Source organism: Gymnoscopelus microlampas (assembly GCF_963454915.1).
Source record: "Gymnoscopelus microlampas genome assembly, chromosome: 12".
Taxonomy (NCBI): domain Eukaryota; kingdom Metazoa; phylum Chordata; class Actinopteri; order Myctophiformes; family Myctophidae; genus Gymnoscopelus; species Gymnoscopelus microlampas.
Genome location: NC_139949.1, coordinates 14,699,241 through 14,726,348, shown reverse-complemented (window position 1 = coordinate 14,726,348; position 27,108 = coordinate 14,699,241). Strand labels below are relative to the sequence as shown.

Here is a 27,108-nt window from a genome sequence, read left to right as displayed (position 1 = left end):
AAGCAAGACGCACACAGGCACAGCCATGCAGAGAGCACACACTGTGTTCGGATTGACTGCTGCTTGCTGTTATTTCTCCATACTGTGCCATTTATTGCATTGTTTTCACAGTCTTGCACTTCTGTTTAAAGGTCTCTGCATCCGCAAGGTCAATCGTTTTCATGTTATTCTTTCTGCAGCAACTTTCTGTAAATTATCCAGAGTTTTTATCTCTGGTCAAACATTTCCACAGGGGATAGTCCCGGTGGGGAAAACTGAAGAAAACTAGATAAAATCAATCTAAAATTTGAGACCATGCAATGGGATCAAACCAGCCGCAATGCCAATTCTGGCAGTATGGTGCAATGGAACACATGATATGATGAGAGAAATTAGTTTGGTGAAACAGGAGAACTGTGACTTAATTATTCAATATGAGGCTGATTGACCGTTGGGAATGAATCAATGCCCAATGGGAACCAGTGGTGTAAAGTAATTAAGTACATTTACTTGAGTACATTTGTTGAGTATCTGTACTATTTGTATTTTTGGATACTTATGAGGGATCATTATGAATTAACCACCTAAGCCGTATTTCACTATATTATAGTGAAAACAGCAGCTCTACAAGCTCGCAATGTGTCGCAATGTGAGCTTTTGTGAGTTTTCAATATTATAGATTTTTCTTTTCTTTCTGGAAAATCTTTGAATTTTGGGATTGTCTAAATTTCAATACAGCAATAAATAAGCAAGGGTCAATTGTAGGCTACTTTATTGGTTTATTTTTAAAAGCATGTACTTCTGAATACTTAAAGGTTAACTAGGTAACTTTGAGCCTAAATAAAAACATATAATAATAATATATATATATATATATATATTTATATATATACATATTATATATATATATATATATATATATATATATATATATATATATATATATATATATATATATATATATATATATATAATATGTATATATATATATATATATATATATATATATATATATATATATTGCCAGCCACTACATAATTATGCTGGGGTGATTTCCTGCAGAAAGACACATTCCTCTGGCTGTTGGTTTTGTTCCACTGTTTATGTTGACATTCATCCCTTGCAGGGACACCTCTGTCTGTGGGGGGAGGGGCGGGGGGGGGGGGGGGGGGGGCACGGCCGGAGCTCTTAATTGATCCCTTTGAACTTCAAAGGGGTTGTGCACTGAGTTGATTGATTGCACCATAAAAGTGTCAAACTTGTTCTGTACTCGTTAGTGCTCTCTCTAATCAATGAATGCATCGAAGACAGCAACTTTGATACCTGTCAGAGATGGGAGGGGGGAGTGTGTGTGTGTACACAACACACAAAGATCTGTGATCTTACCTAGTATACCTTTAAGTATTTTTTTTAAAGCAAGTACTCCATTCCTTAACGTACTGTAAGTACAAATTTGACTTGTTGAGTAATATTTGACCAGTAACTACTTTGTCTCAAGTTGAATACTACCTTGTCCTGTCCACCACTGGTTAGTCCTACCTTTAACATTGTACAGTGTTGAGGTGTAGCGTAGGGCAAAAAGCCTCTTTTCTTTTTTGTTGCAGACGCCAAACAAAATAATTCAAGCATTTTCAAGCACTTCATTCAAACTTCAAGCCTATATGTGCCTTTAAAAGTAACACATTAGAATTCAACCTCAACAACGTAATTTTGATTCCAATCCCGAATAAGAGGGCTGGCTGCATTTTTATGCAGCCAAAGGGCAGGGGTCTGCAACAGGGGGTCCTCAGAGTAACTACAGGGGGTCCACCAAATCTTTGTGTGATGGAGAACATTAGCCAAGAATAGCAGATCTACAAGCTCACAACGGCTCACACAGCAAGGCGTTGTGAGCTTGTAGACCGGCTCACAGATTAGGTCTGTACTGTGTAAAGCGGGGGCAAAACCCAAAGTCCCCAGGAGGAGGACTATTGAAGCTGCCGTGTCCTGGTGATTAAATCTGGTATTGCATTACCTTCCGTTCTCTAGTTCTTATCCACAAGTTTCCTAGGGCGTTGTGGGCATCACTTCCTGTCGATTTGATCAGGTATCAGGGATCAAACCGACAGGAAGTGATGCCCACAATGCCCTAGGAAACTTGTGGATAGCAGCTCCTGAATGCAGTAGAGGGGGGATTGGTTTGACATTAACAATCTGTCATTGAATCTAACTAAAACAAAGTTCATAATATTTGGCACTAGGAAAATCAACCATCAATTAAAATCAGTGGTGTGGAAATATAAATAGTAGGCTATATGAAAATAAAAGGTTGGGTCTAATAAAAGATAGTGAACTATGCTGGAAATCACATATAAATAATGTAAAAGAAAACATTTTTAAAACTATTGCAATATTAAATAAAACTAAATATATCCTATGTCAGAAATAACTGTAAAAAGGGTAGGTACTATAAGCTAAAGCTACGGCTTCAGCCTACACCTTTTCGGTCCATGTGTTGTTTTGTGCTGTTTGTTGTGACTAACTTTGTACAAAACCGAAATAAAACCATTCATTCATTGATTCATTCATTATATAGCTCTATGGCAAAGCCTTGAAAACAACAAGTTGAATAGTATAGATGGAGGCTTCAGGTTTAATCACCATCGCAGGCTCAAATCTGTGCTCTCCCCAAACACTGAAATCTATATTCTGGTGATGCACTATTCTGTCACTATTAATACTGTACACACCATTCAAAAATAAACATGCACTTGCACACGCACGCACGCACGCACGCACGCACGCACGCAGAGAGGTTGAGGTGTAGCGTACGGCAAAAAGCCTCTTTTCTTTTTTGTTGCAGACGCCAAACAAAATAATTCAAGCATTTTCAAGCACTTCATTCAAACTTCAAGCCTGTATCTGCCTTTAAAAGTAACACATTAGAATTCAACCTCAACAACGTCATTTTGATTCCAATCCCGAATAAGAGGGCTGGCTGCATTTTTATGCAGCCAGCTTAGGGCAGGGGTCTTCAACAGGGGGTCCTCAGAGTAACTACAGGGGGTCCACCAAATCTTTGTGTGATGGAGAACATTAGCCAAGAATAGCATATCTACAAGCTCACAACGGCTCACACGGCGAGGCGTTTTGAGCTTGTAGAGCGGCTATTTGCGGAGAGTTGGTGTAGAGGGAAAAAGGGCAGATTAGGTCTGTACTGTGAAAAGCAGGGGCAAAGCCCAAAGTCCCCAGGAGGAGGACTATTGAAGCTGCCATGTCCTGGTGATTAAATCTGGTATTGCATTACCTTCCGTTCTCTAGTTCTTATCCACACGTTTCCTAGGGCGTTGTGGGCATCACTTCCTGTCGATTTGATCAGGTATCAGGGATCAAATCGACAGGAAGTGATGACCACAATGCCCTAGGAAACTTGTAGATAGCAGCTCCTGAATGCAGTAGAGGTGGGATTGGTTTGACATTAACAATCTATCATTGAATCTAACTTAAACAAAGTTCATAATATTTGGCACTAGGAAAATCAACCATCAATTAAAATCAGTGGTGTGGAAATATAAATAGTAGGCTATATGGAAATAAAAGGTTGGGTGTAATAAAAGATCATGAACTATGCTGGAAATCACATATAAATAAAGTAAAAGTAAAAATGTCTAAAACTATTGCAGTATTAAATAAAACGAAATATATCCTATGTCAGAAATCACTGTTACTGTAAAAAGGGTAGGCACTATAAGCTAAAGCTACGGCTTCAGCCTACACCTTTTTCGGTCCATGTGTTGTTTCGTACTTGTTGTGACTAACTTTGTACAAAACCGAAATAAAACCATTCATTCATTGATTCATTCATTATATAACTCTATGGCAAAGCCTTGAAAACAACAAGTTGAATAGTATAGATGGAGGCTTCAGGTTTAATCACCATCGCAGGCTCAAATCTGTGCTCTCCCCAAATCTATATTCTGGTGATGCACTATTCTGTCACTATTAATACTGTACACACCATTCAAGAATAAACATGCACTTGCACACGCACGCGCGCACGCACACACGCACACACACACACACACACACACAAACACACGGTCAGACTATGAATTCCCAGCAGGTTCCTTGCCTTCAAAGCCCAGAGCCAAGAAGAAAAAAAAAACTCTCTAGAACAGAGGCAAGTTGTTGTTTGTGTATGCTTGTATGCATGTGCGTGTGAGTGTGCGTGTGTGTGGGTGGGTGTGTGTGTGTATTATGCATGCTTGTGTTTGTGCGTCAGTGTGTATATTTGCGTATGCGTCAGCAGCACGTCTGTGTCTATTTCCAATATTTGTGGAAACCAGGCATTGTGAGTGTGAGGAGCTTGGCTTGCTCAGCCTGCTGAATATATACAGTACACACAGCAGGGAGCCATACGAAGATGTAGAAGGGAAATGAGTTATATCCAACGGCCATATCATTTCCATAAAGTCTCCTTATATGTGTGTTATTTGCTGGAGAGGAGAGCATCCTTACACGAGGACATGCGTAGTAATCTCAGATTCAGATTCAGAGCTCCGCAGGTGAATCTGTCAGGAGCTCCTGTTACAACATGTATGGTTAGGAATGTTAGGAATATAAACAAGGGAGGTATTGGGTATAGACCGTATTACCTGTCTGTGGATCAAATGAGTTGTGTCTACTGTTTTTAATATATATACTTTATATATGTCTTCTAAAAAAAATCTAAAAAACTGTTTCTAAAAATTCAAGAAAATGTTCTAAAAATGTTTTGTAACAAAATTTTAAAGATGTCATTTGATAAAATGTTTATTAAGTCTTGGTACCGCCTCTGATCACCAGGTGGGGCTGGTAACCAAATCATTCATTCTTGTATAAAAAGAGGTAATTTCCTGCTTTCCTTTTATACTTGAAAAAGGACAGAAGGTCGAAACGTCGTTTCTGCTGTTTGTTTAATAAACCTTGGAGCATAAAAGTGAGTTGCGAGCCCTATCTTTGCTTCTATATTACTGTTCATACAGTTAAAGCTCAGCACCAAAGAACGGAGGATGTGCGTTATTTGTTTTTTTAGGAATATAAACAAAGCCACATGGACCGGAAGTGGAGGGCCAACATCCTGTTATCAACATTCTATTGGGAGCCCCCCACCCCCAGAGTCAAATTCCTTTTTTGTCCTCCTTTTTTTGACTATGGGTTCCCAGATTGCATGCGTAGTAAGTTTCCGCTACAACCTTGCTACACATCTCACCGCTTGGTTCTTACTCTTGCATTGCCTGATGATCGGAGATCTCCGCCTACCAATACGTCTAGGGCACTTCTAAATGCTAAGAACGGCCACTACTATGAACCTATATGCTCACTGCTTTGGAAACCAATCATGTCACCGCCCCAATATGAAGGACCACCCTAAAGACCTCGGATTGATTCTGCAATTGGAGTTTCAGCAATATAAAATGGGATATTGTCTTCACTCAGTCTCTATTTGAGCAACACATTTGGAGACAACCTTGTGAGTTAACTTGGTTTGAGGACAATGGAAGTGAACATTGGAACTTAAAGGACCTTGTATTTGGTAATATATTTAAACACCCCCCCCATGGTTTCCATTTCATTCCAGAGATAGAGGTCATATGAGTAAAGACTCTAACAGAGATTCTGGTCAACCTATGTCAGTCTCTGCAGGGGAAAAACAAAGGGCTGATGGGAGTCTGAGAAGGTACAAAGAGGACGGCGACAAGCCGTGACGAGGTGAGCTTATCTGTCTCTCTGGCTCTTACCTGCCAGAAGATATTGTCAATGGTGGTGCCCAGGAAACCCTCTCTGTTGTCAGCGGAGAGGAGCTTGGGCCCCAGTATCGTCATGAACTCCTCGAAGTCCACCTGGCCGTCACCTGGAGATGGCCAGGACAGAGAGTAAATACCTGGTTTACACAGAAATTCTGAATGGAAGTGATCTGGACGAGTGAAGTATAAATCAGGCTTAAACAGAAGAGGGATGCATTGTAAAAAAAAAAGAAAAGACATACAAACTTATAGATAGAAAGCAGATCAGACAGGTTTAATGTCAGTCAGGCAAGGAAAGGAGACAGATGGAAGCATACACACGTACAAGGGGCCAGATTGGGGTTTCTAGTGCATTCTGTGTTTGGATTTATGTGTCTGTTTGTGAAAAAGAGCCAAGAGCCCCCAAGGTGAATGAAAAGACTGATATGTCCACATCCACATAATGTGTGTGCGTGCGTGAGGGGTATGAGAGTGTCGTGTGTGTAGAATATGCATGCTCATACACACTCACGTTACATTTGGCACAGAATTCTAATGATAAACATGGCAAGAACACCAGCCATCACACCAGCCACGATGCCAAGTCTGGCTGTATGGAGCAATGGAACACATGATATGATGAGAGAAATGAGTTTGGTGAAACAGGTCCAAGCCCTATGGGAACTAGTGTTGTAACCCTAAAGTACATTTACTCATTTTTTGAGTATCTGTATACTTTACTTTGAGTATTAATAGCCCAGTCTTTTTTTTCCTTTTCTCTTTTTGCCAGGCGTTTGGTGCCCCCCAGAGCTCAGTGACCCGATACATCAGGTCTGACATAAAACAGGTTTTACCTCCTTGAGCTGAGCTCTGGGTAAAGAAAGACTGAGGAAGAAAAATAGCTGATAGTACTCATATCCCAAAAAAGTTTAGTGTGACTTACAGGTAAAATTGTTGAAAACCCTTTTTTAATCAGCATTATGGTTATTGAGAAATGTCCATTGGAAGCGTGTTAGACCGACACACCCTCTAGGAATGTGACGGGACCCGTCACATGCGCAAAATTGCATCGTTAGGCAATCTGCGTCGTTAGGCAACGGTTTCTGTTTGTGTTTGACATCAGCGCATGTTGTCCGCCGGCCAGCCTGCCCACCTACCCATTAGGCAATTTGAATATAGGATCAACTAATTCAAGTCTGATTTACCACTTAAGCCCTATGTATACTTTGTTGTACAACTGTGTCACGCAAAAATAGCTAAAATAGGCGATCCACAAGCTCGCAACGCGTCACACCGTGACACGCTGTGAGTTTGTAAATCTGCTATTTTCAGTATTTTTCCCAAATCAATTATTCTATTAAAATCTATTATTTTTTATAATCAATTAAATAGAATAGAAGTTCGATTAACTGTTGCACCCCTAGCTCGGACCACACCCAATACCAAACACGGCCTTCATTATGATGGGAATTGCACGCCTGCAAGTTTTGTGAACGCTTCTTGCACAGCAGTGTCGCTCACACCGTTACAAAATCTGTCCACGAACAAATAAACAGCACAGACTCACAAGGTGAAAACAATACCAGGCACGCAGTAGCGGCCTGTAATCACTAGAGCAGACACAGTGTTCGATAGCTAATGTACCATGGAATGAAAACCCTCTGAGCGGCTTCACAGCATCAACATAAGGACGGGACTGCAGTTTTGTTTCTGATTTAATGGACTGGAAATGCGGCGCTTAAGTTCAGCTACACAGTATAGGCTACCATTGGTGCTATTACACTGTGTAGCAAAAACACTCAAGCTAACAAACACCAGCACCACCACCACCACTACCACCACCACTACCACCACCACCACTACTACCACCACTACTACTACTCATACAATTACTACTACAGTACTACTACTACTACTACTACTACTACTACCACCACCACCACTACTACTACTACTACTACTACTACGACGACGACTACTGCTGCTGACTGTACTGCTACTACTACTGTCACTACTATTACTACACCTTCTGCAACTTCAGATACCACTACAACACTAGTTCTGGCATTAGCTAGTTTTAGTAGGCCTATAATGGAACCTCGCGATGGGAACCGCGAGGTTCCCAGTTCAATCCCGAGCTCCCTCAGAGTTAGTGTCGAAGTGTCCTTGGGCCAGACACTGAACCCTACATTGCCTCCAATGATTCGGTCGGCACTAGCTTGCCACTGGCGTCGACTGTTCGCCGCTTCACCTCCCAATGTCCCCCCCCCTGTATGAATGAATGAACCATTGTAAAGTGCTTTGAGCACTTGGAAAAGCGCTATAAAAATGCAATTCATTATTATTATTATTATTATTATTATAAGAAGGCTATTGGTATTGCTATTATTAGCATCTTATTAGTTTTATGGAGGCTAGTCTGAGTGCTGTGGAGTGCTGTGGAGGAAGTTTTCGAACTCAAAGTCTCTACACATGCATACATAGAGAGAGAAATATACAATAACTTCAATTTTATTGTCACAATACAAGTTTCTATGTGTAAAAGAGGGGGTGAAACCTTTTTTTTGCACAAACTCCCAACATTTATCAATTTCAAGAAAAGAGTTATGTAAGGATAGAGAATAGAGAAAGAAACAAACAAAGAAAACAAAGTCAGATATATTGTGGAGTGTCGCTAGGCAACCGCCTGTCAGGTAAGCACCTAAACGGGGAGAGACAGTGGGACAGAGACAGAACACAGGCAAGAGGACCACGATCCAGTCTGGGACGTGTCATCAAGGGACGCTACCTGCCAATCTACCTATTCAATCAACCAGATGTGGGCGCACCTGCGCTGGCCAGCTGGGAGCTCACATTCTGAAAAAAAGCACTGTCTCTGCCTCAGTATTCACTGGCTCTCCACGTTGACCAGACGGGTGTTCAGGCGGTAAACGATAACCATTCAAGGTTTTCACAACACCTATAATTGAAACGGCCAAGCCATGGTGTTTGTCAGGGGTTGGCCAGCACACGAGCACACCGACTGCCTCCAAACTTGGCACAAAATATCGTTCAGTGGTCTGCATTTTGGCGAGGCTTGTTTCTCCACCTTTAATGTATTTACACGTTGTACAGTTTGTATGAAACTACATTATTGCGCAGCAGTCTTGGCCAGTCGGTCGCCCTATTGCGCAGGCACGCCGAAAGTCCTCTTACGCGATATGCGTTGTACTTTTCCAGTTATAAAGCGCATGCGTGGACACGGTTAGTACTGGTGGACATTGACACTTGGCGATGCGCTCTGTTCAATGAACAATAAACAACACACCATGGACACAACTTCACTTTTACCGCAGTCTGCGGTCCAAACACACTGTATGTTGTATAAACACACTGTCATGCTACAAACTCAGACAGCGACGCCTTTTAGTTAAATGTTACGTCACGTGATTCCTTAATTGTTCTCCTTATCCCTCTCTCTTTCATGCTGGTTGTGTGGGAGCGAGGCAAATGTGAAGGGGGGCAGGGGGCGTAGGAGCTGGACAGGGACGCCCGCTGCGTCACCATGGGGCCACGGACAGAAAAACACTGCACTTTTGGACAATTAACGCTTGGTGCGAGCAGCACCAACAGCTAATTATTTGTTAATTGCTTGCCTTACATTCTTTTCTTTATAAGAAATAGCAGTGCCTTCATTACTTCAGCATGGACTTCAGCCAGTTGTGTGAGTCAGTGACTCTTTCTCTCTTTGTGTGTGTGTGTGTGTGTGTGTGTTTGTGCCTGCCTTGCAAAGTCAGTGCTCCTCCCCGCACTGACACGGGGTGTGCGTGCGTGCGTGCGTGTGTGCATGCTTAGGTATGTGTGCTTATGTGTGCGCGTGTGTCTCGCTTCAAACCCTATCTATCATCATAGATGTATTTTATCGAGTCTGACTTTTACTTTCGTATCTATCATAGATATGCAAATGTCAGAATCGATAAAATACATCTTTGATAGTCTTAATCCAAGGCTAGCGTCTCGCCAAACCTGCCCATAGTCTGCTCAATACATTTCAATGCCAATGCTGCAAAAAGAAATTATGCCCACAGCACAAGAAAAACTTAAAGTGCGGCACCAATGATTGTGTATGTGAAACTGAAGCTTCTTATCATTATTTTTCTTAATTGTTGCTGTTGGCCAGTATTTCACCTACCTCACATACTTTGCTTTGCATAGTGACAAATGACATTAATTCTTCAACATATCTTTGTCATTGCCTTTGAATTGATTGTCCCCCTGATGCAATATCAAATTAATTACTGCTGACTACTTCACTGTTAATATTCATACTACTGAAATATAATGTTTATCATTTCATTTGACTACTATTACGCCTTTCTTATATTTGTATATTATGTTGCTACAAACATTTCTCTTTTTACCACCGCTTCTATGCTGCTACTTGCTACACATTGCTGCCAAATGCACTTTTACTGATCTCCCCCAATAACACAACACTGTTAACCACACAGAAAATATGCACGCGCCCGAAAGGCGTCTTTTTGTCTGTCATAGTACATTATGTGCATGGTTTAAAATAGAATTAAATGAGGCCGACATGTTTCTTGTGCAAGTACAGAAATATTGGCAGCACATATAAATAGCTTCAGATGTTGAACATGATGATATATCTGATACTGTAGCTTACTTCAGTGGCACATTGCACGCCTTATTCATGCTTATATTTTTGGCTTTAGGGGAGAATTTTGTATTGTGTTTCACAGGCTAAATCCTTCTCCTTGTCTGTAGCTTCATCTTTGTTATATTACTGGCAGAGGTTGTGACTCACATTCCCTCCAGGAATCGATAAAAGTTGTACATCATCTCAATCTTAATTAAAGATATCACGTTGTAATTGGAGACGTTGATTGAATGGACGATTTCATCACTGAGCTTCAGACAATCCAGACATAGATGTATTATAACAAGGGATTTAACAATATGTTTCAAAGAAGAGATAGTCAAAGTGTTTAACCTGAACCCTAGCGTCCTTTATCTGGGGAGAAAATTGGACAAAAATAGCAGTCTGGCTATTTTCGGCAAAAGTATTTAGCGTAGAGCGAAAACAGGAGGGGGCCTAGTATAAAGCCCTATAGGGAATCTGGTCAGCTAAGTATAGTGTTTAAGTGGTTAAGAGCTGCAAATGTGATAAATATCCTTGGGCTAACTATGTCAACGTCCTCTTTTGGGAATTTATATGTATAAGATCTTGGTGACAGGTAGGGGACCATGAGAGACATTCTGGAACTGACAGACATCCTGTCTCTGGGGCACGGCGATGGAGGCAAGGCAGAGAACAGCCTTTGTGTTTGACCCTTGATATTTGGAAGCACCGGCAGAATGGGGAGGTGTTACATTAAACAGGCTGACGTAGCCTCTGTGGGTGAGGCGGCAATGTGTGTCATAAGAAGCCTCAGAATTCACAGATGGACATCAATGACAGGCGCACACTTTAATCTCCCTGTTGGGGTGGTGGGTGGGTTGGCTGGTTGGCTGTGTGTGTGTGTGTGTGTGTGTGTGTGTGTGTGTGTGTGTGTGTGTGTGTGTGTGTGTGTGTGTGCGTGCGTGCGTGCGTGTGTGCGTGCGTGCGTGCGTGCGTGCGTGCGTGCGTGCGTGCGTGCGTGCGTGCGTGCGTGCGTGCGTGCGTGCGTGCGTGCGTGCGTGCGTGCGTGCGTGCGTGTGTGGGTGTGCGGGTGTGTGTGGGTGTGTGGGTGTGTGTGTGAGAGAGAGCAACTGAAAAGTCCACAGGGCCATAAACATAATGTTTTGAAGTTTTTATTATTTTAGTAATTATTATAATGTGCTATCCATATTGGCCGGGTTTCCCAAACAGCTTCGTAGAGATGCTTCGTAGAGATGCTGCGCAGGTCCTACGACGGGTCTAACGTGTGTCGTCACAGGCGTTAGCAGGCACGTAGATTTCAGGTCATGCCCTCAGCAGCCACGTAGATTTCAGGTCATGCGCAGCCTACTCAGTTTGCGTAAGGGCCTCCTACACAGCAAACCTACGCTCCCTCATTAGTAGCAGGTGGTTGTAACACACACACACACACACACACACACGTGTGTATGTGTGTGTGTGTGTGTATATATATATATATATATATTACGGCCGGGCCGGTGCGTAACGTGCCCCAAAAAAAAACAGACATACAAGCTGTCAACGCACTGCGACATGCCGTGTCGATAGCTTGCAGATCTGTTCTTTTGGGTAGGGCGAGCGGCTGCAGTGCTTCGTCCTCTATGCATGAACCCGAAGTTTACAAATCGTACTCTCACGGATGATCCGATCATCTAATAAAAATATTAAGCATATGCCAAGTTAACTAAAGTTATATAAATGATGCTGAGCTAAATATGTTTCCTTAATTTCGAAGTTTTATAGTTAAACGTTATGATGAAAGTGCAGTTCCTCTCACAAAGTGACAGCTGTGAATGGTTAAAAAATCTTTTGAAAATAGCAGATCTACAAGATCACAACGCCTCATAAGCTTGTAGATGTAATTTAATGCATAAATATATTATTCAAACGTTGTATTTACAGTGGACTGCTTCAGGACATCTGACAATTGGCTCTGTCACCGACAGCATTTTTATCGGATCATGCTATAATTTATCAACGCCGGGTTCATGCACATGTAGTGGAAGCAGTGAGTTGGGATCGAACCCGAAGTTCCCACTCGCCAGCCCAACGCGTTACCAGTCATGCCAATAAGACTGAGCCCGATAGTTAGGTCTTTTGCACGGCACTTCTCGCTAATTTGAGTGTGGGAGCAACACCCGCTCGCCCCAAAATAACAGATCTGCAAGTTATATCAACACGGCATGTCGCAGTGTGTTTGTTGGATGTATGTCTGTTTTTTTGGGGAGGCGTCGCCCGTTACGCGCCGTTATATATATATCTATATATCTATATATATCTGTATCTATATATATAAATATATAGATATATATATATATATTCCTAAACTTTCCTAAAGTAAATTCCCCCCATTGGTGCTAAAAGCTGTCAATCATGCAGGGGGACGCCCCCTCTATCCTCTGAAATTTTTTGAACGGCGAACAATGGCCGCCGTGTTCATTTAAGATCATTGAAATGTCAGCTTAAAATGCATTTTAATACATTACAGAATGTACCTAAACAAATGTAAGTGTCCAATACATATAAAGGTCATTTAGATAAAGGTGCGACTTTATCTTTGTATATTTGCAAAATTCTGTATATATATATATATGTATGCAAAGGGTGTTTAAACTATAGTAGGAAAGCACTACGTAGTTGATGTAGGCTTACGTCCAGGAGCTCTTTACGTGCATGCATGCTGCCTCCGGAGTGTAGTTTTAGCACAGACGCAACACCGTGCGCTTGAGAACCTGCGACAATGCTGTCTTCAGAAGCCAGTTTAGACGGCACGTTGGGTACACACAGCTGATACTAACGAAGATAGGGCGCTGCGGGGTTGCTACTGCGCAGCTGCACGCAGCTTCTAGGCTACGCATGAGCTTTAAATTCGTTTGGGAAACCCGGCCATTGTCAGCATTATTATATTGTTTGTATTAAGACAATCTAACCACTTAAAATAGCTGTGATACAACACATTGCTTTTACATCAATGTTTTAGCTCCCATGACTCCCATGCTGTATGAGTGTAGCAGCTTCAGCTGAGCTCACTGTGATTGCTCTACCTTTGTTTGGACATACTGATTGTCTACTCTACATACCAATGCTGTTATAGTTGGCTGGGCCCTTTGGTGCCATATGGCATAATAAATACTGTCCAATAATCCAATAAACCATAGCATCTGAGCCATTATATGACTTTTTTTAATGTTTAATTTAGACTGCTGGCTGGCTGGCCCGAAACTGGGTCACTCGTAAAATACTTTTCAGTTGCTTTAAGCACGGTGTTGATTTCTGTTCCCCATGTGTTTGTTTCATATATGTGCATAATCACCCACACTGACGCTTGTTTTTTATTGTTTTGTTATTTGAGTTGGGGAAAAGGGGATACACGTTCATGGTGATTAATGCTAGTGGTTTACTGTATGTTCGTTTGGTTTGGCCATTATTTGTCATTTTTCAACAAGAATTATAATAACGATAGGCGGTCTGGTTGCAGACAGTGAATGTGAAACCCCCCTCGATGAACTCATCCACATTTTAAGTGCCTCCTATTATATGGCCATGTAATAATCAAATCCAATAAACCAAAATGTAAATAAAGCCAGCAGAGGGACAGATGTGTTTCAACAGTTATGTGAGTGAAATCACTTAATGATCAGCCATTACTGTCCATTAGAGTGTGCCCACCAAAAAGGGACTGACAGAATTGATGATCATGATGCATGACAGTCTGCAGATGTCACCAAGCCCTCGGTGAAAAACGTGATTTTCTGACAGTGTCAGTTTCTGCTTAAAAATGATAAGCTGCCAACAAAAGGAGGCTGAACTTGTCTCTCTCTTGGCATAGAACAAAGCACATCATAGTTCAATGTGTGTGTGTGTGTGTGTGTGTGTGTGTGTGTGTGTGTGTGTGTGTGTGTGTGTGTGTGTGTGTGTGGGGGGGGGTGGGGGGGGGGGTGGGTGGGTGGGTGTGTGTGGGTGGGTGGCTGGCTGTGTGCATGCGTTTGTGCGTACTGCATTCATTCTCTTTCAAGCAGAAAACTATCCTCACATCGATAGAAAAGAATGAGGAAGACCTTTGCACATGGAGACATTTTTCTGGGACAAGAGCCTGCATTGGGGGGGGCTTAGGTTGTCGGTTTAGAGTTAGATCTAAGGTTATGAATAAGGTATAAGGTTAGTCATGTGGTAGACAGGGTTCAATTTAGGGTAGGGATTAGGAGATTGATGCAGGTAGGTTTGTGTGTGTGCGTGTGAAGTTCTGACAGTAGATATATTTTAATTGACCCTACCATTAGTGATTAGTAGATACATTATCCTATCCATATTATCATCATATTCTTTTTAGTGAGTTTTTTAGTTATGTCAAGTTAAGATTGATTGATCCTTAAGGTCAATGTAGCAGTGGAACACATACACAGACACTCCTGCGCAGTATATACTCAAAGCAAGTCAAAAGCACAGATAACTGGTTGGGTAATGAAAATAACTAAAACAAAAAACTGTCCAATTATCTAATCCAATACATAAACAAGTACTGCTTTCGGCTTGGGGATTGTGACTAGTATTCTTCGACTTAGCTCTCAGGTGTCGTCTTTGAGAATTTAGTCCGCTGGTAGGATCATTATCTTCCCCAGCCGGACCTGAGAACTGACAGAGGGCACACCGTGAATGCTGATCCCCCCCCGGCTCCCTGTCCTATGCAACTTAACCACCCACATATCCGGTGAGTCGTGCTTACTCAAAGGATGCTCCTAAAGGTCAAAGACTCCCCCATTTATCAATCCATGCAGACATCCTCAACCTCAATCCACTTAGCGACCAATTTGGAAGAATACTCCACCAGCTGATTCCACCTCCTGATCAGCTAATGATCCCAACAAACCTCTGGTGTCAGAACCCACTTAACAGGTCTCTGGCACCATCATCCACCATCCAAGGAGACAGAGGTCAACCCTCAATAGATTCAGGAGTCGCAAACCTTCACATTTGGGGCTGCAGCCCATGCCCACTGTGTGCTTGTGGAGAGGAGTAAACAATGAAACACATCACAGAAGCTTGCCCTCTCCAAAGTCACCGTCGATGTAGCAGCCCAGGAGGCAACCGAAGACTTCGCATTCACAAAATAAAATAAATCAAATTGTAAACAAAGCCAGTAGAGGGACAGATGTGTTTTTACAGGGGGCACCATGCTGCAATTAGGAGTGTGTGCTCTCCAGACAGAGACTGATAGAACTGATCATGAACAAGATGCATGACAGCCTGCAGATGTCTTTAATAAAGTCCTGCACACACATTTCTCAGCTTTATTTGTCAATGTTTCGGTCAGACAAGGACCTTCATCAGGACTGATGTCTGCAGATGTCAAAAATGAGAATTTCCAACAATGTGAATTTCTGTTTAAAATTATTGCGTGCGCGTGTGTGTGAGAGAGAGAGATAGAGATGTTAAGTGTGCTGCATTGATTCTCTTTCAAACAATTGTCACACGGATACAAACCTTTTTGGAAGACCTTCCCACATGAGGACATTTTTCTGGGCTGCATTACGTTCAGAGCTTCAGAATTCGAGTATGAGTTGTGTAGTAGTGAAGGTTCATTTTAGGGTTGGGATAGGACAGTGACGCATACAGGCAGTGGAATAAGCATATAGTACAACAAAGATGTGTGTGTTTGTTTGTGTGTGTGTGCACGTTGAATGCGTGCTTGCGTGCTTGTGTGTGTTCCTCACCATCCATGTCCAGTCTCTGCATGATGATGGCGAGCTCCACCTCGCTGGGCATGTAACCCAGAGAGCGCATGGCCATGCCAAGCTCCTGCTTGGAGATGAAACCATTCCCATCGCGGTCCAAAACACGAAACGCCTCACGGATCTCTGCAAGACAAGACATGCAAATGTTTTTTGTTGTTGAATGAATCTATTTTTCTTTCTTCTTTCCCATCTCTCGCTTGCCAAGCATGGCCTCTGTGATGTTCTGACACTAACCCCAAAACACAAAAACAGAATCAGAGTCGTTTTAATATCAGAATTTTGAAGTGACACACACAACAACAGTAAGCAGGGCTATGAATAAATGAGATGGGAAAGGATTACAATAATGTGATTACCAGAGCAATCGTGATCTAATCCACCTCAGTTAATTAGACTGTAATCGAGCTATATTTGTTCTTTGTCGATTACCCTTGAACTTGTACACACACACACAACAATGTTGGTTCTTCAGCGGTTAGTTGAGGTGCTATATAGCACCACTACCGCACCAAAAAAAAACTGGTTCTTCAGAGGTTCTCTACTGGTTGAACACCATTCACTGTAGCAATATGACCGTTCAGAAGCATGGATATTATGATCATGTGATCTTATATAAACCCTTCCTTGACCGCGGTCCCCTAGGGGTCTGTACTTGGTTGCCTCCTTTTTTCCCTCTACACCAAATCCCGTTGAAAATAGTAGATGCATTGTGAGCTTGTAGATCTGATCTATTTTCACTGAATGTTTGCCTATTTTTGCAGAATGTTTGCCTATTAGGCCATGACATCCATGCCCAGAATAGGGATATGTAGTTAATTAGCACAAGGATTATGGTGGGTGGGTATCTTATCCTATATAGACATTAATTAAAAATGCATTGTGGAGTCTTTATTATGGAATTCTGCTCCCCCATGCACCGCATAGCTAATGCGTTTCCGTTTCATTTGCACTGGTCCATACCGGGGGACTTGGGCCTGCACCTGCACATCCCATAGATTGTGGCAAAAATACTAATAAACAGCTTTCAGTTTGATTGACCAATGCTCTAAAGAGAAACAAATGCATGAATGGCCACGTAACTGTATACATGTCCCCATCGGCCGACTTGTCATTATCTCACTGTCATTCTTGCATAAACAATTGACGAGACCGTTTTCTAATTTAAATCTTCTGCACTTTACTGCACATACTGTACACACGCACGCACGCACACGCACGCGCACGCACACGCACACGCTCACGCACGCGCACGCACGCACACACACACACACACACACACACACACACACACACACACACACACACACACACACACACGAACAATAACACCACACCACACTTGCACCAAGTCTATATAGTCCAGCTAGGCTCGTGTGATGCTTGCTATTATTTTAAGTCAAAGTAATTTATTAAGTTTGCACCGTTGAGAGCTCTCTCTCTCTCTCTCTCTCTCTCTCTCTCTCTCTCTCTCTCTCTCTCTCTCTCTCTCTCTCTCTCTCTCTCTCTCTCTCTCTCTCTCTCTCTCTCTCTCTCTCTCTCTCTCTCTCTCTCTCTCTCTCTCTCTCTCTCTCTCTCTCTCTCTCTCTCTCTCTCTCTCTCTCTCTCTCTCTCTCTGCTGCTGTTCTCTCTAGCATTGTGTGCATAGCCTCTAGCTCAGGTCCAGCCAGACAGACAATTGGAAACACCTGCCGAACATTTAACCCTGGAACAACAGAGCCCAAATCACAAACCCCTACCACAGTCACCCACCAACATGGCTGTCCATCCCGGTAATATAGGACCACGACCATGATTACAGATACTATAGCCCATGGCATGCTAAACTGCTTACATTTTGGAAAAGTGAAAAATCTATTTCCTCAGTCCCTCTGCATATGCCAATAGGCAATGCACATGCATTGTTCTGAAATTGCACAGTTGGCCACTCCTCAGTTGGCCAACTGAGGAGAAAGATGCACGAGGACAGAGTTCACAAATTTGGGACAAAAAGTGAAAAAATCTTGTCTTCATCACTTCCTGCATGTCCCACAAAAAAATGCAGCTTAAAATTGGGAAAATGGACAAATCTGCTTCCTCAGGCCCTGCATAATGCAAATGGTCAATGGTCAAAAGTTCAGATCGATTGGCCAACCCACTGAGGAGAAAAATAGATAACAATAAAAATAGATGGACGGAATGTCAGAATGACTGACAGAGTTGTCTGATGTCAAAGCGATGTGAGAAATGAACAAATGTACCATTTCATTACACACTTATGTTCCCGTGGGTGGGTACACTTCATCTTCACCCTAACCAGACTGCTGGAGTGTCAGTGCTGGTCCCCTCCTAGAGGCACAGGGTTGGAAACCGGCCATGGTCTGTGTTTTGATTGGCTTGTCAGGCATTGCCCTGCAGCTGTGGCATGAGGTGTGAACACACTACCCCCACGCACAGATGATTTATTTATGCTGTTTCTGCTTTATTTAGACAAGACAGTGGAGAGAGACGTGTAACTAATGCTTGGCTCATGCACAAAAATAGCCGATCTACTGTACGAGCCCACGTTGCGTCACACTGCAACGTGTTGTGAGCTTGTAGATTGGCTATTTTCAGCACGTGACACGACGAAGTATACATCGGATTAACCACATGAGCCTTAGCATCCCTATTCGGGGGGCGAACACTCGGCAAAAATAACAGATCTACAAGCTCACTACGCTTGTTTTTATGATGTTTTGCATAGTAGTGTATATATCTGTCTGTCATTAAATGTCTCTATGAATTGAGTACAAAGGACCCTTCTTGGGTTTTAAATCCTCTTAGCAGACCTTGTATTGAACTGTACATTCCTGTGCTTTTTTCTGCGCACTGCTAATAAAGTAATCAATCAATCAATCAATCAATCAAGTCGCAACATGACGCACTGTCAGCTTGTACTGTAGGTGTAGGTGTGAGCTTGTAGGTGTGAGGTTTTGGCGTAGAGAGAAAAAAGGAGGGGGTATAGACCCCTGGGGGGCTCCGCCCGCTCCGGTCGAAGAAATATAGGCCTACAGGGTTTAAACTGTTATGGGCAGTGACCCACAACACAGGTCTCAGGCCTGAATCAAACCGTGGACGTTAATGGAGTGATGTGGCCTCTCCCTCGTCCTTATTGAGTATCCCTCAGAAATACTGCAGGGTGTAGGGTGCCGCATGGGGGGGTCCATGCCCTTGACCACCTTGTAGGTCAGTGGTTCTCAACCTTTTCAGGCCGTGACCCCCATAATAATCATATTTGAACTGGGGACCCCCCATTTTGTTTGACTCCATTCCACGGATCTACAAGCTCACAACGACTCGCGTTGGAATGTCTCAACCACACTGCCACAACGAACCTGCAGCTTAGTTTACATAGTGTTAACCTGACTTGGGAATTAATTGCATGATTCATATTCTAGCTGAAGTAATTGAAAGTAGTTGGGATGGAATGTTTCAAAAGGATTACTGTATGTCACTGCATATGATTGTAAGCAGATCAGTAATTAGTAGATTAAGATCTTAAAAGAACCTCCCTAATGCTGATGATATACGCTTTCACATTGACATTAGTGGTACAGCCTGTCCCCCAAGATAAATCTAGTAGCAATTTAGTATTTATAAGTTGAGGTGCTCTCTCTGTCTGTCTGTCTGTCTGTCTGTCTGTCTGTCTGTCTGTCTGTCTGTCTGTCTGTCTGTCTGTCTGTCTGTCTGTCTGACTGTCTGACTGTCTGTCTGTCTGTCTGTCTCTCTCTGTCTATCCCCATCTGTCTGTCTGTCTCTCTCTCTCTCTCTTTCTCTCTCTCTCTCTCCCCCTCTTGTTCTCTTTCACTGTCTATTTAATTGACTGAAACACTGAAATCAATATTCTTCACTGGCACGGATGGTGACGGTTCTGCCGAAGAATCCAGCTAACATTAACAAATGGAATGAAAAAGAAGAAAAGAAAAAGTAAATCTCTCTTGCTTCCCGTCCTCTCTAATCTCCCCTCTGTTCCTCATCCCATCTCTCTCTCACTCTCTTTCCCTCTTTAGCCTTCTTTTGACATCCCTCTCTCTCTCTCCACCATCTCTCTCTCTCTCTACCATCAATTGTTGTATTTAAGTTTAACCACCTCCTCCTCTCTGGGGAGCCCATTGTCTCAATCCGTTCATGCTGCGATGCGTCACCTTTCAGCCTTAGATGACAGCCCCCCCACGACAGCCCCCCCCGACCACCCCGCCCCGATCCCACCCCAGACATGAAAGGCTTCTCAGCTGCCTGAAATGATGATTAGAGACACGGTGCACGGTAAACACAACACACCTCATCTCTCCAGCAGGCATGCCAGAGCCCGGAGTCACTCACCTGCCTCCTCACAAAGCTGTCTGGTCATTCTCCTGCTAATTACCTGCCAATCACGGGTGGGGGGGGGGGGGGGGGGAACGTCTGTGTTGTGGATGTAATTGCTTTGATGAAGACTGCAGTATGTGTGTGTGTGTGTGTGTGTGTGTGTGTGTGTGTGTGTGTGTGTGTGTGTGTGTGTGTGTGTGTGTGTGTGTGTGCGTGCGTGCGTGCGTGCGTGCGTGCGTGCGTGCGTGCGTGCGTGCGTGCGTGAAGTCTCTTCATTTGACATCGCTTGACACAGTTTTCCTGCATAATTACTGGCGCCAATTTCTTCTATTTTCTCCTGCTCTCATTCATTCTTATTCTACACAGTGTCCCACAGTGCTCAAGGGAGGAGGGGGTTGTCATTGTATCCCACACCAGAGGAGAAGTATCCCACACTGTAGAGCAACACGTCCGACAACGTGCACAATGGAAATTGGATCATGACTTCCCCTAACTCCAACAATTAATTTCACATCAGTGGCACAGCCCATTCAGTTTCTCTGTCTGTTATCCCCGCCTCTGTCTCACTGCCCAGTTGTTAATGCTCTCATCCTGACAAGGTCTCTTCCTCCCGTCTCTGTCTGTCTGTCTGTCTGTCTGTCTGTCTGTCTGTGGTATAACGCCAGTGTAAAGCGTGTGTCCGTCTTTGCTCCCTCAGTCTGCTGAGAGTCGGGGTGTTCAGTCACAACAACCTCTGTCTTACTCAGTAAATACCCCCTAAGGCTGGTAACTAGAGCAAAGCCATCTCTCTCTCGCTGCTGTCTCCCCCCCTTTTTCTCTTTCTCTCTCTCTCCTCTCTGCCTTTCTCCAACTCTCACAGCCTCTCTCTCTCTCTAATTTCTCTCTCTCTCTCTCTCTCTCTCTCTCTCTCTCTCTCTCTCTCTCTCTCTCTCTCTCTCTCTCTCTCTCTCTCTCTCTCTCTCTCTCTCTCTCTCTCTCTCTCTCTCTCTCTCTCTCTCTCTCTCTCTCTCTCTCTCTCTCCTCTCTCTCCTCTCTCTCTCGCTCTCTCTCTCTCTCTCTCTCTCTCTCTCTCTCTCTCTCTCTCTCTCTCTCTCTCTCTCACACACTCCCCCCCACCCTTCTGTAACCAAGCAAGTGAGCTGTCCAAAAGCAAAGAGAGATTTATTTGTTTCTCGCTCAATAGCAAGGTGTGCATTCTCAATAGTTTTGCAGTGAGCATCTCCATGATGGATTACCATGCATTGCAACATGTGCTTATGTGTGTGCACAGGCGTGTGTTTACTTGCACATATACTAACATGAGTACGCATGGGACATATGGGACATGTGAACATATATGGGATGTACACTTCAGAACTGCCTATTTGATTTATTTGATTTGCACAACAGTTTATAATATAAACTGTTGTGCATATAGTTTATATGATAGTTCTTTCCATTGGAAAGTTGACAGTTTAGTTGTTGTGCCGGTGAGGTAAGAAACCCTAGGGGGCTTATGCGAGTACCTCACCGTTTACATTACATATAATTTGAATTATTTAATATTAAATATTAAATAATCCCGTTTTACATACCCCACTGACAGGTAGAGCCCCAGCCTGTAGAAGTACGTGCAGCAACAAAGATCACCCGCCCCGCCCAGCTTCCCTACTCCGAACCGGGCCAATGTGTTCGTATAGCCCAGTAGTTCTCAACCAGTGTTCCGGGGACCACCAGTGGTCCTTGAGTGGGTTCCAGGTGATCCCCAGCTAAATGATGGAGAGTTGGTAACCTAATGGACCCTTATAGATCTTCAACTCTTGAGAGCGTAAAATGAAACCAAATGGACCCGTAAGGGTCCATTTGGTTTTTGTTAAATTTCTGCATTACTTAATTCAATTATTATTAATTTGCCTGTTATCTCTCCTATGGTACCACATCAGCATGGAATTGTGGACAAAATCTTATCAAACGATAACAAAATATTCTAAGTTAATTGGGTCTGAGAGGCTAAATCTCATCAAATGGTGGTCCGTGGCTCAAATGCCCAATAAATAATGGACCTCCTAGAGACTCTGCGGTGGTCAGCAGAGCTATACTTTATCCCTGCACCACCTGAACACCAAGAGTGACAATACATTAGACCAATCATAGTGTCTTTTCCCATTCCCTTTAAGGACCAGGAGCAAATGCACCGTGGTGCATTGTTACTTAAATAATAGAGGAGAGGCAAATAGTTTTCTGCTGAGAAAACGTGTCTTCTCGTCCACGAAGTGTAGCGCACAAACATCGATGAGAGCAGAATAATGTGAGATAATGATGTCAGGAGATGGGGGGAAACAGCTCTCTTCTCGCCGCAAAATATCAATGGAAGCAATCCCATGGGCGCGCAAATGGGTGCGAGTACATTTGGTACTTACACATCATGGGTGCTGGCCATGAGAATGACAAGTGCATGAGTTAAGTAAATTAGCAATAACAGTTGTGCTGCACTTGGTGCCAATTCAGGCCAGGTGTAAGGTATGCAGTGGCGTAAACTAAAGTACATTTACTCAAGTACTGTACTTAAGTATAATTTTGAGGTATTCTTACTTTACTGGAGTATTTCCAATTTTCAGTACTTTTACTTCAACTCCACTACATCTCAGAGGCAAATACTGTACTTTTACTCCACAACAATTATTTGACAACTTTAGCTACTAGTTACTTTGTATGTAGATTTTGATTAATATTCCAAAACATACATTAACCACTTCAGCCCTATATACATTTTGGCCATTTGAAAATAGCCGATCTACATTTTCAATTTATTTTTATTTTGATATAGTTTATTTGAAAACTTGTGAAATGGGACATTTTGCACAATGAGTGCTTTCTACTTTTGGTACTTTAAGTCAATTTTTTATTCCGGAAGGTATATTTTATTTTTTATTTTATTCTTATCTCTTACCTGTACCTATCCTGTGTCTCATTTTTACTGATGTTGCTGCTACAACAACTGAATTTCCCCACGGGTATCAATAAATTTCCATTGGTCTTGGTGATGGCTTCTACACTATATGTGGCATGCAAAGCAGCTCTGTAATCACCAGAAAGAAAGGGAGAACTTTTGGTCCAAAATCACGCTGTCATCTCTTCCCTAATCTCTCAAGAACAGATTCATAGCTGCGCTTGAATCTGTCGGGAGCCGAGTTGAGAACCTATGCACATTGGCTACAAGTGGGCGTGCCTTCAGATCAGGAAGCAGGCCGCGCTTTACCCAATCAAATGTAGTGGGCGGGATTTACATGTGTGCGGCTCGCTTCCCACTGGAAAAAAAAAACGAAACTCATTTAACAATAGCGTCCTCTGAGCCGACAAAACCACGGAAAGTTAGTAACATTTTAACAGCAGAGGGCGCTGTTTTTCCTTTTTATTTGACGATGGGTTCCCAGATTGTCTCTTCCCTAATACTGAACCTCACAGTGGTGCACTAGCTGGGAAGATGAGATCGTTATTTTGGACCAAAGCTCTCTTTAATTTATTGCATAATTGATTCCTGTGCCTCAACTATAAACTTGTAGTAGTCATCACACAGAAATCGAATGGCACCGCGGAGAGCAGATGTAACATTCTCTCCCCTGAATGTGGGGATGGGTGATTTATCATCTGTGCATCGATTATTTCGATGCCCAACAGGTTTGCAGTCACACCTGCTTTGAGCCCAATTAGTTGGACTGGCCCAGCACACATGCACACACACACGCACGCGCGTGTGCGCGCACACGCACACGCACACACACACACACACACACACACACACACACACACACACACACACGCACAGTGGTGGAAAAAGTACTTTACTTAAATGAAAGTATCAATACTGCAATGTAGAAGTACTCTGTTACAAGTAAAAGTCTGGAATTCTAAATTTACTTGAGTAATAGTACAAAAACATTGGTATCAAAATGTACTTAAAGGTAGGGTAAGTGATTTTCTTTGGTTAAAATAAGTGTTAAATAGCTCTATATTCTGATACTTCAGTACTCATTGCTATAGAGTGTTTGTTCAGTAAAAGGAGTCTCCTTGTCTCTCCAGCTCTTTATAAAACACAAAATGCATTTTCGTTTCAGTTTCAGTTTCATTTCCAATTTTATCCAATCAGGACAGAGAACTCAATCAGGATATAGATTAAACAAGTGAAATTGGAAGTGATGACACTAAGAAATGAGCAGGCAAAATTGGAACTGGAACACTAAAAATGAAGCTTAAAAATGGGTACTTTCTCCTGATTGGCTGAGATTTTGACACCTACCGGTACATGTATTTTCTGTTTATTAAAGAGCTGGAGAGACGGGGAGACTCCTGTTACTGAACAAACACTCTATAGCAATGATTACTATCAGAATATAGTGCTTTAACCTTTTAACAAAATACTTTTTGTTTTAACCCAAAAATATCACTTACCCTACCTTTAAAGTACCAAAAGTAAAAGTAGGCTACTAAAATGTTTGAAAATAGCAGATCTACAAGCTCACAACACGTCGCATCGCGACGCGTTGTGAGCATGTAGATCAGCTATGTTCAATTAGCCAAGGTATAAAATAGGGCTAAAGCGGTTATGTATGTTTTATAATGTAATAATTTATATCTGCAAAGAAACCAGTAACTAAAGTTTTCAAATACTTGTAGTGGAGTAAAAGTACAATATTTGCCTCTCTCCCCTGGAGTAGAAGTCAAAGTATTGAAAATGGGACACACTCCAGTAAAGTAAAAGTACCTCAAAATTGTACTTAAGTACAGAACTTGAGTAAATGTACTTAGTTATACTTTACACCACTGCGCACGCACACAGGACTGCTGCAGGTCCTGATTCCGGAATATAACAGTGATGATGACAATGACTCAGAGAGCCGAGTGACTCCAGCAAATCTCAGGGCTGATAAACTAGGCTTCTGTCTGTGTTGCTAACTGGTGATCCTGATCCCGGTGTGTGAAATCTCTCTCTGAATTGGGATCAGGCACTGCTCGCGACGAGCAGTCCAGTAGCGTAGCTTTGCTGCCCACATCAAACAGCCGCACTGCTATGTGACTGCCATGGCTGAGATAAAGCCTTATCACACTGCCAGTGGCTCTTCTTCACGCTACTCACACTGGGAATTCTGCAAAACCACATTTCAAGCTGTCCTTGGATGACACAGCCGCCCTCTCCCCCCAAAGGAAATGTCATCAATATTTAAATGATTATTCAATGTCATCTTCTCACTTTGTCCTTCGAAAACACGTTGACCAATCAGGCTGCTGATGGCTTCATCCATGGCTGTTACATAATACTTGCAGTTGCTAAGGCCGTTTTGTTTTGCAAAATAAGTGTTCAGTGAATCCATTGATGGTTTGATTGTTATGGAGACTGGATTAAAAGATGTAGAAAGTAAATGGGTCTTACAGCATGTCAACAAAACAAACAAAGCAGCTAGAAAGTAAAAGACAGACTGGCCGATCTACTGTAACTAATTAGGCTGGCTCCACCCCCTGAATCGCTAGCCTCGCATTCAGGGTCTGGTGACGCTGTCGAAGGCGGGGTTTACGCGGTTGAAAATCTGTGCGGCGAATCGGGATCGGGATAATCCAGTATGAACCAATCGCCAAAGAGTCCAACTTTGGCCACGCCCCCATCTCAGAATACTGCTGCACTGAGAGGGCTTTCAGACTGAATAGTGGAGTGAAACGAAATGAAGATTCAGGCTGAGTGTCAGGCTAGTAACTAATCACATAACCAAAAGAAAAGTCTGCCTCCCTAACTACTCTATCAAATGTCCAACCGAGGGCGTATTCATATAACAAAAACACTCCTACAGTACGTGCACTATGTAGGCCTCTGTTTTACTTGTCCCAGGGTATATGCACAGTAACTAACAAAGTAAGTAGGAGAATCAGTACAAAGTTTACTCAAAGCACAAATGCAGCGCTATAAGCAGATCAGGTGAAGTGGATGAGAAATACAATATTTGCACGGATGCATAGTGTCACAGAATCTGGGCCTGAAACGTACACTGTACGCTCCCAGTATTGAAAGCTGCGATTACAAAATTGGGGCGACCTCATGTAAACAATCTCTGTGTCCAATGAAAAAGAAAACACACACCAGATCATATTGGCATGGTGCTGATTTCATAGTTGACAGACTACAACCATAAAAAGAGGACGTAATCTGTTGCACACTCCATCCCCATGTGTATCCAGTTTAATGCAGGGAAACTGTGTCAAATGATGTCAAATGGAGAGATTTCACACACGCACGCACACAAGCAAATGCATACAAACACATCAAGTGTGTGTGCAAGTGTCTTGAATGCGATTTGCTTTGGTGGAAAGCCAATTTCTTTTTTCAATTTTATACTTTGGCTAATCAAAAATAGCAGATATACAAGCTTGTATACAAGCTACGAGCTTGTGGATCTGCTATTTTTGAAAAATTGTGAAAATGTGTGCAAATCTTTCAACATATATGTTTTTAAAGCGAACATTTGTAACTCAAATCTTTGCTTCTGGGGGGCCCTGGAACAAAATATTTTGAAATTGGGGTCCACGGCCAAATACATATAATTTTGGGGGGTCCTTGACATGAAAAGGTTTGAGAACCACTCATATAGCAACATAGGGTTTTTCAGAAAACCATACATGGGTTAAGGAAGGCCAGCTTTTG

At 42.7% G+C, this 27,108-nt stretch overlaps 1 protein-coding gene across 1 annotated transcript in view; it reads right to left on the bottom strand.

Moving 5' to 3' along the window:
• The window catches only part of caln2 (calneuron 2), a gene marked incomplete at both ends in the record, with an annotated part of 54,207 nt that overhangs the window by 21,874 nt on the left and 5,225 nt on the right, over window positions 1–27,108 (bottom strand). The window contains 2 exons of the mRNA XM_084073921.1: window positions 5,739–5,851; window positions 16,095–16,238. Of these exons, the coding sequence (XP_083930047.1) occupies window positions 5,739–5,851; window positions 16,095–16,238 (257 nt within the window). The remainder of the gene's footprint in view (window positions 1–5,738; window positions 5,852–16,094; window positions 16,239–27,108) is intronic.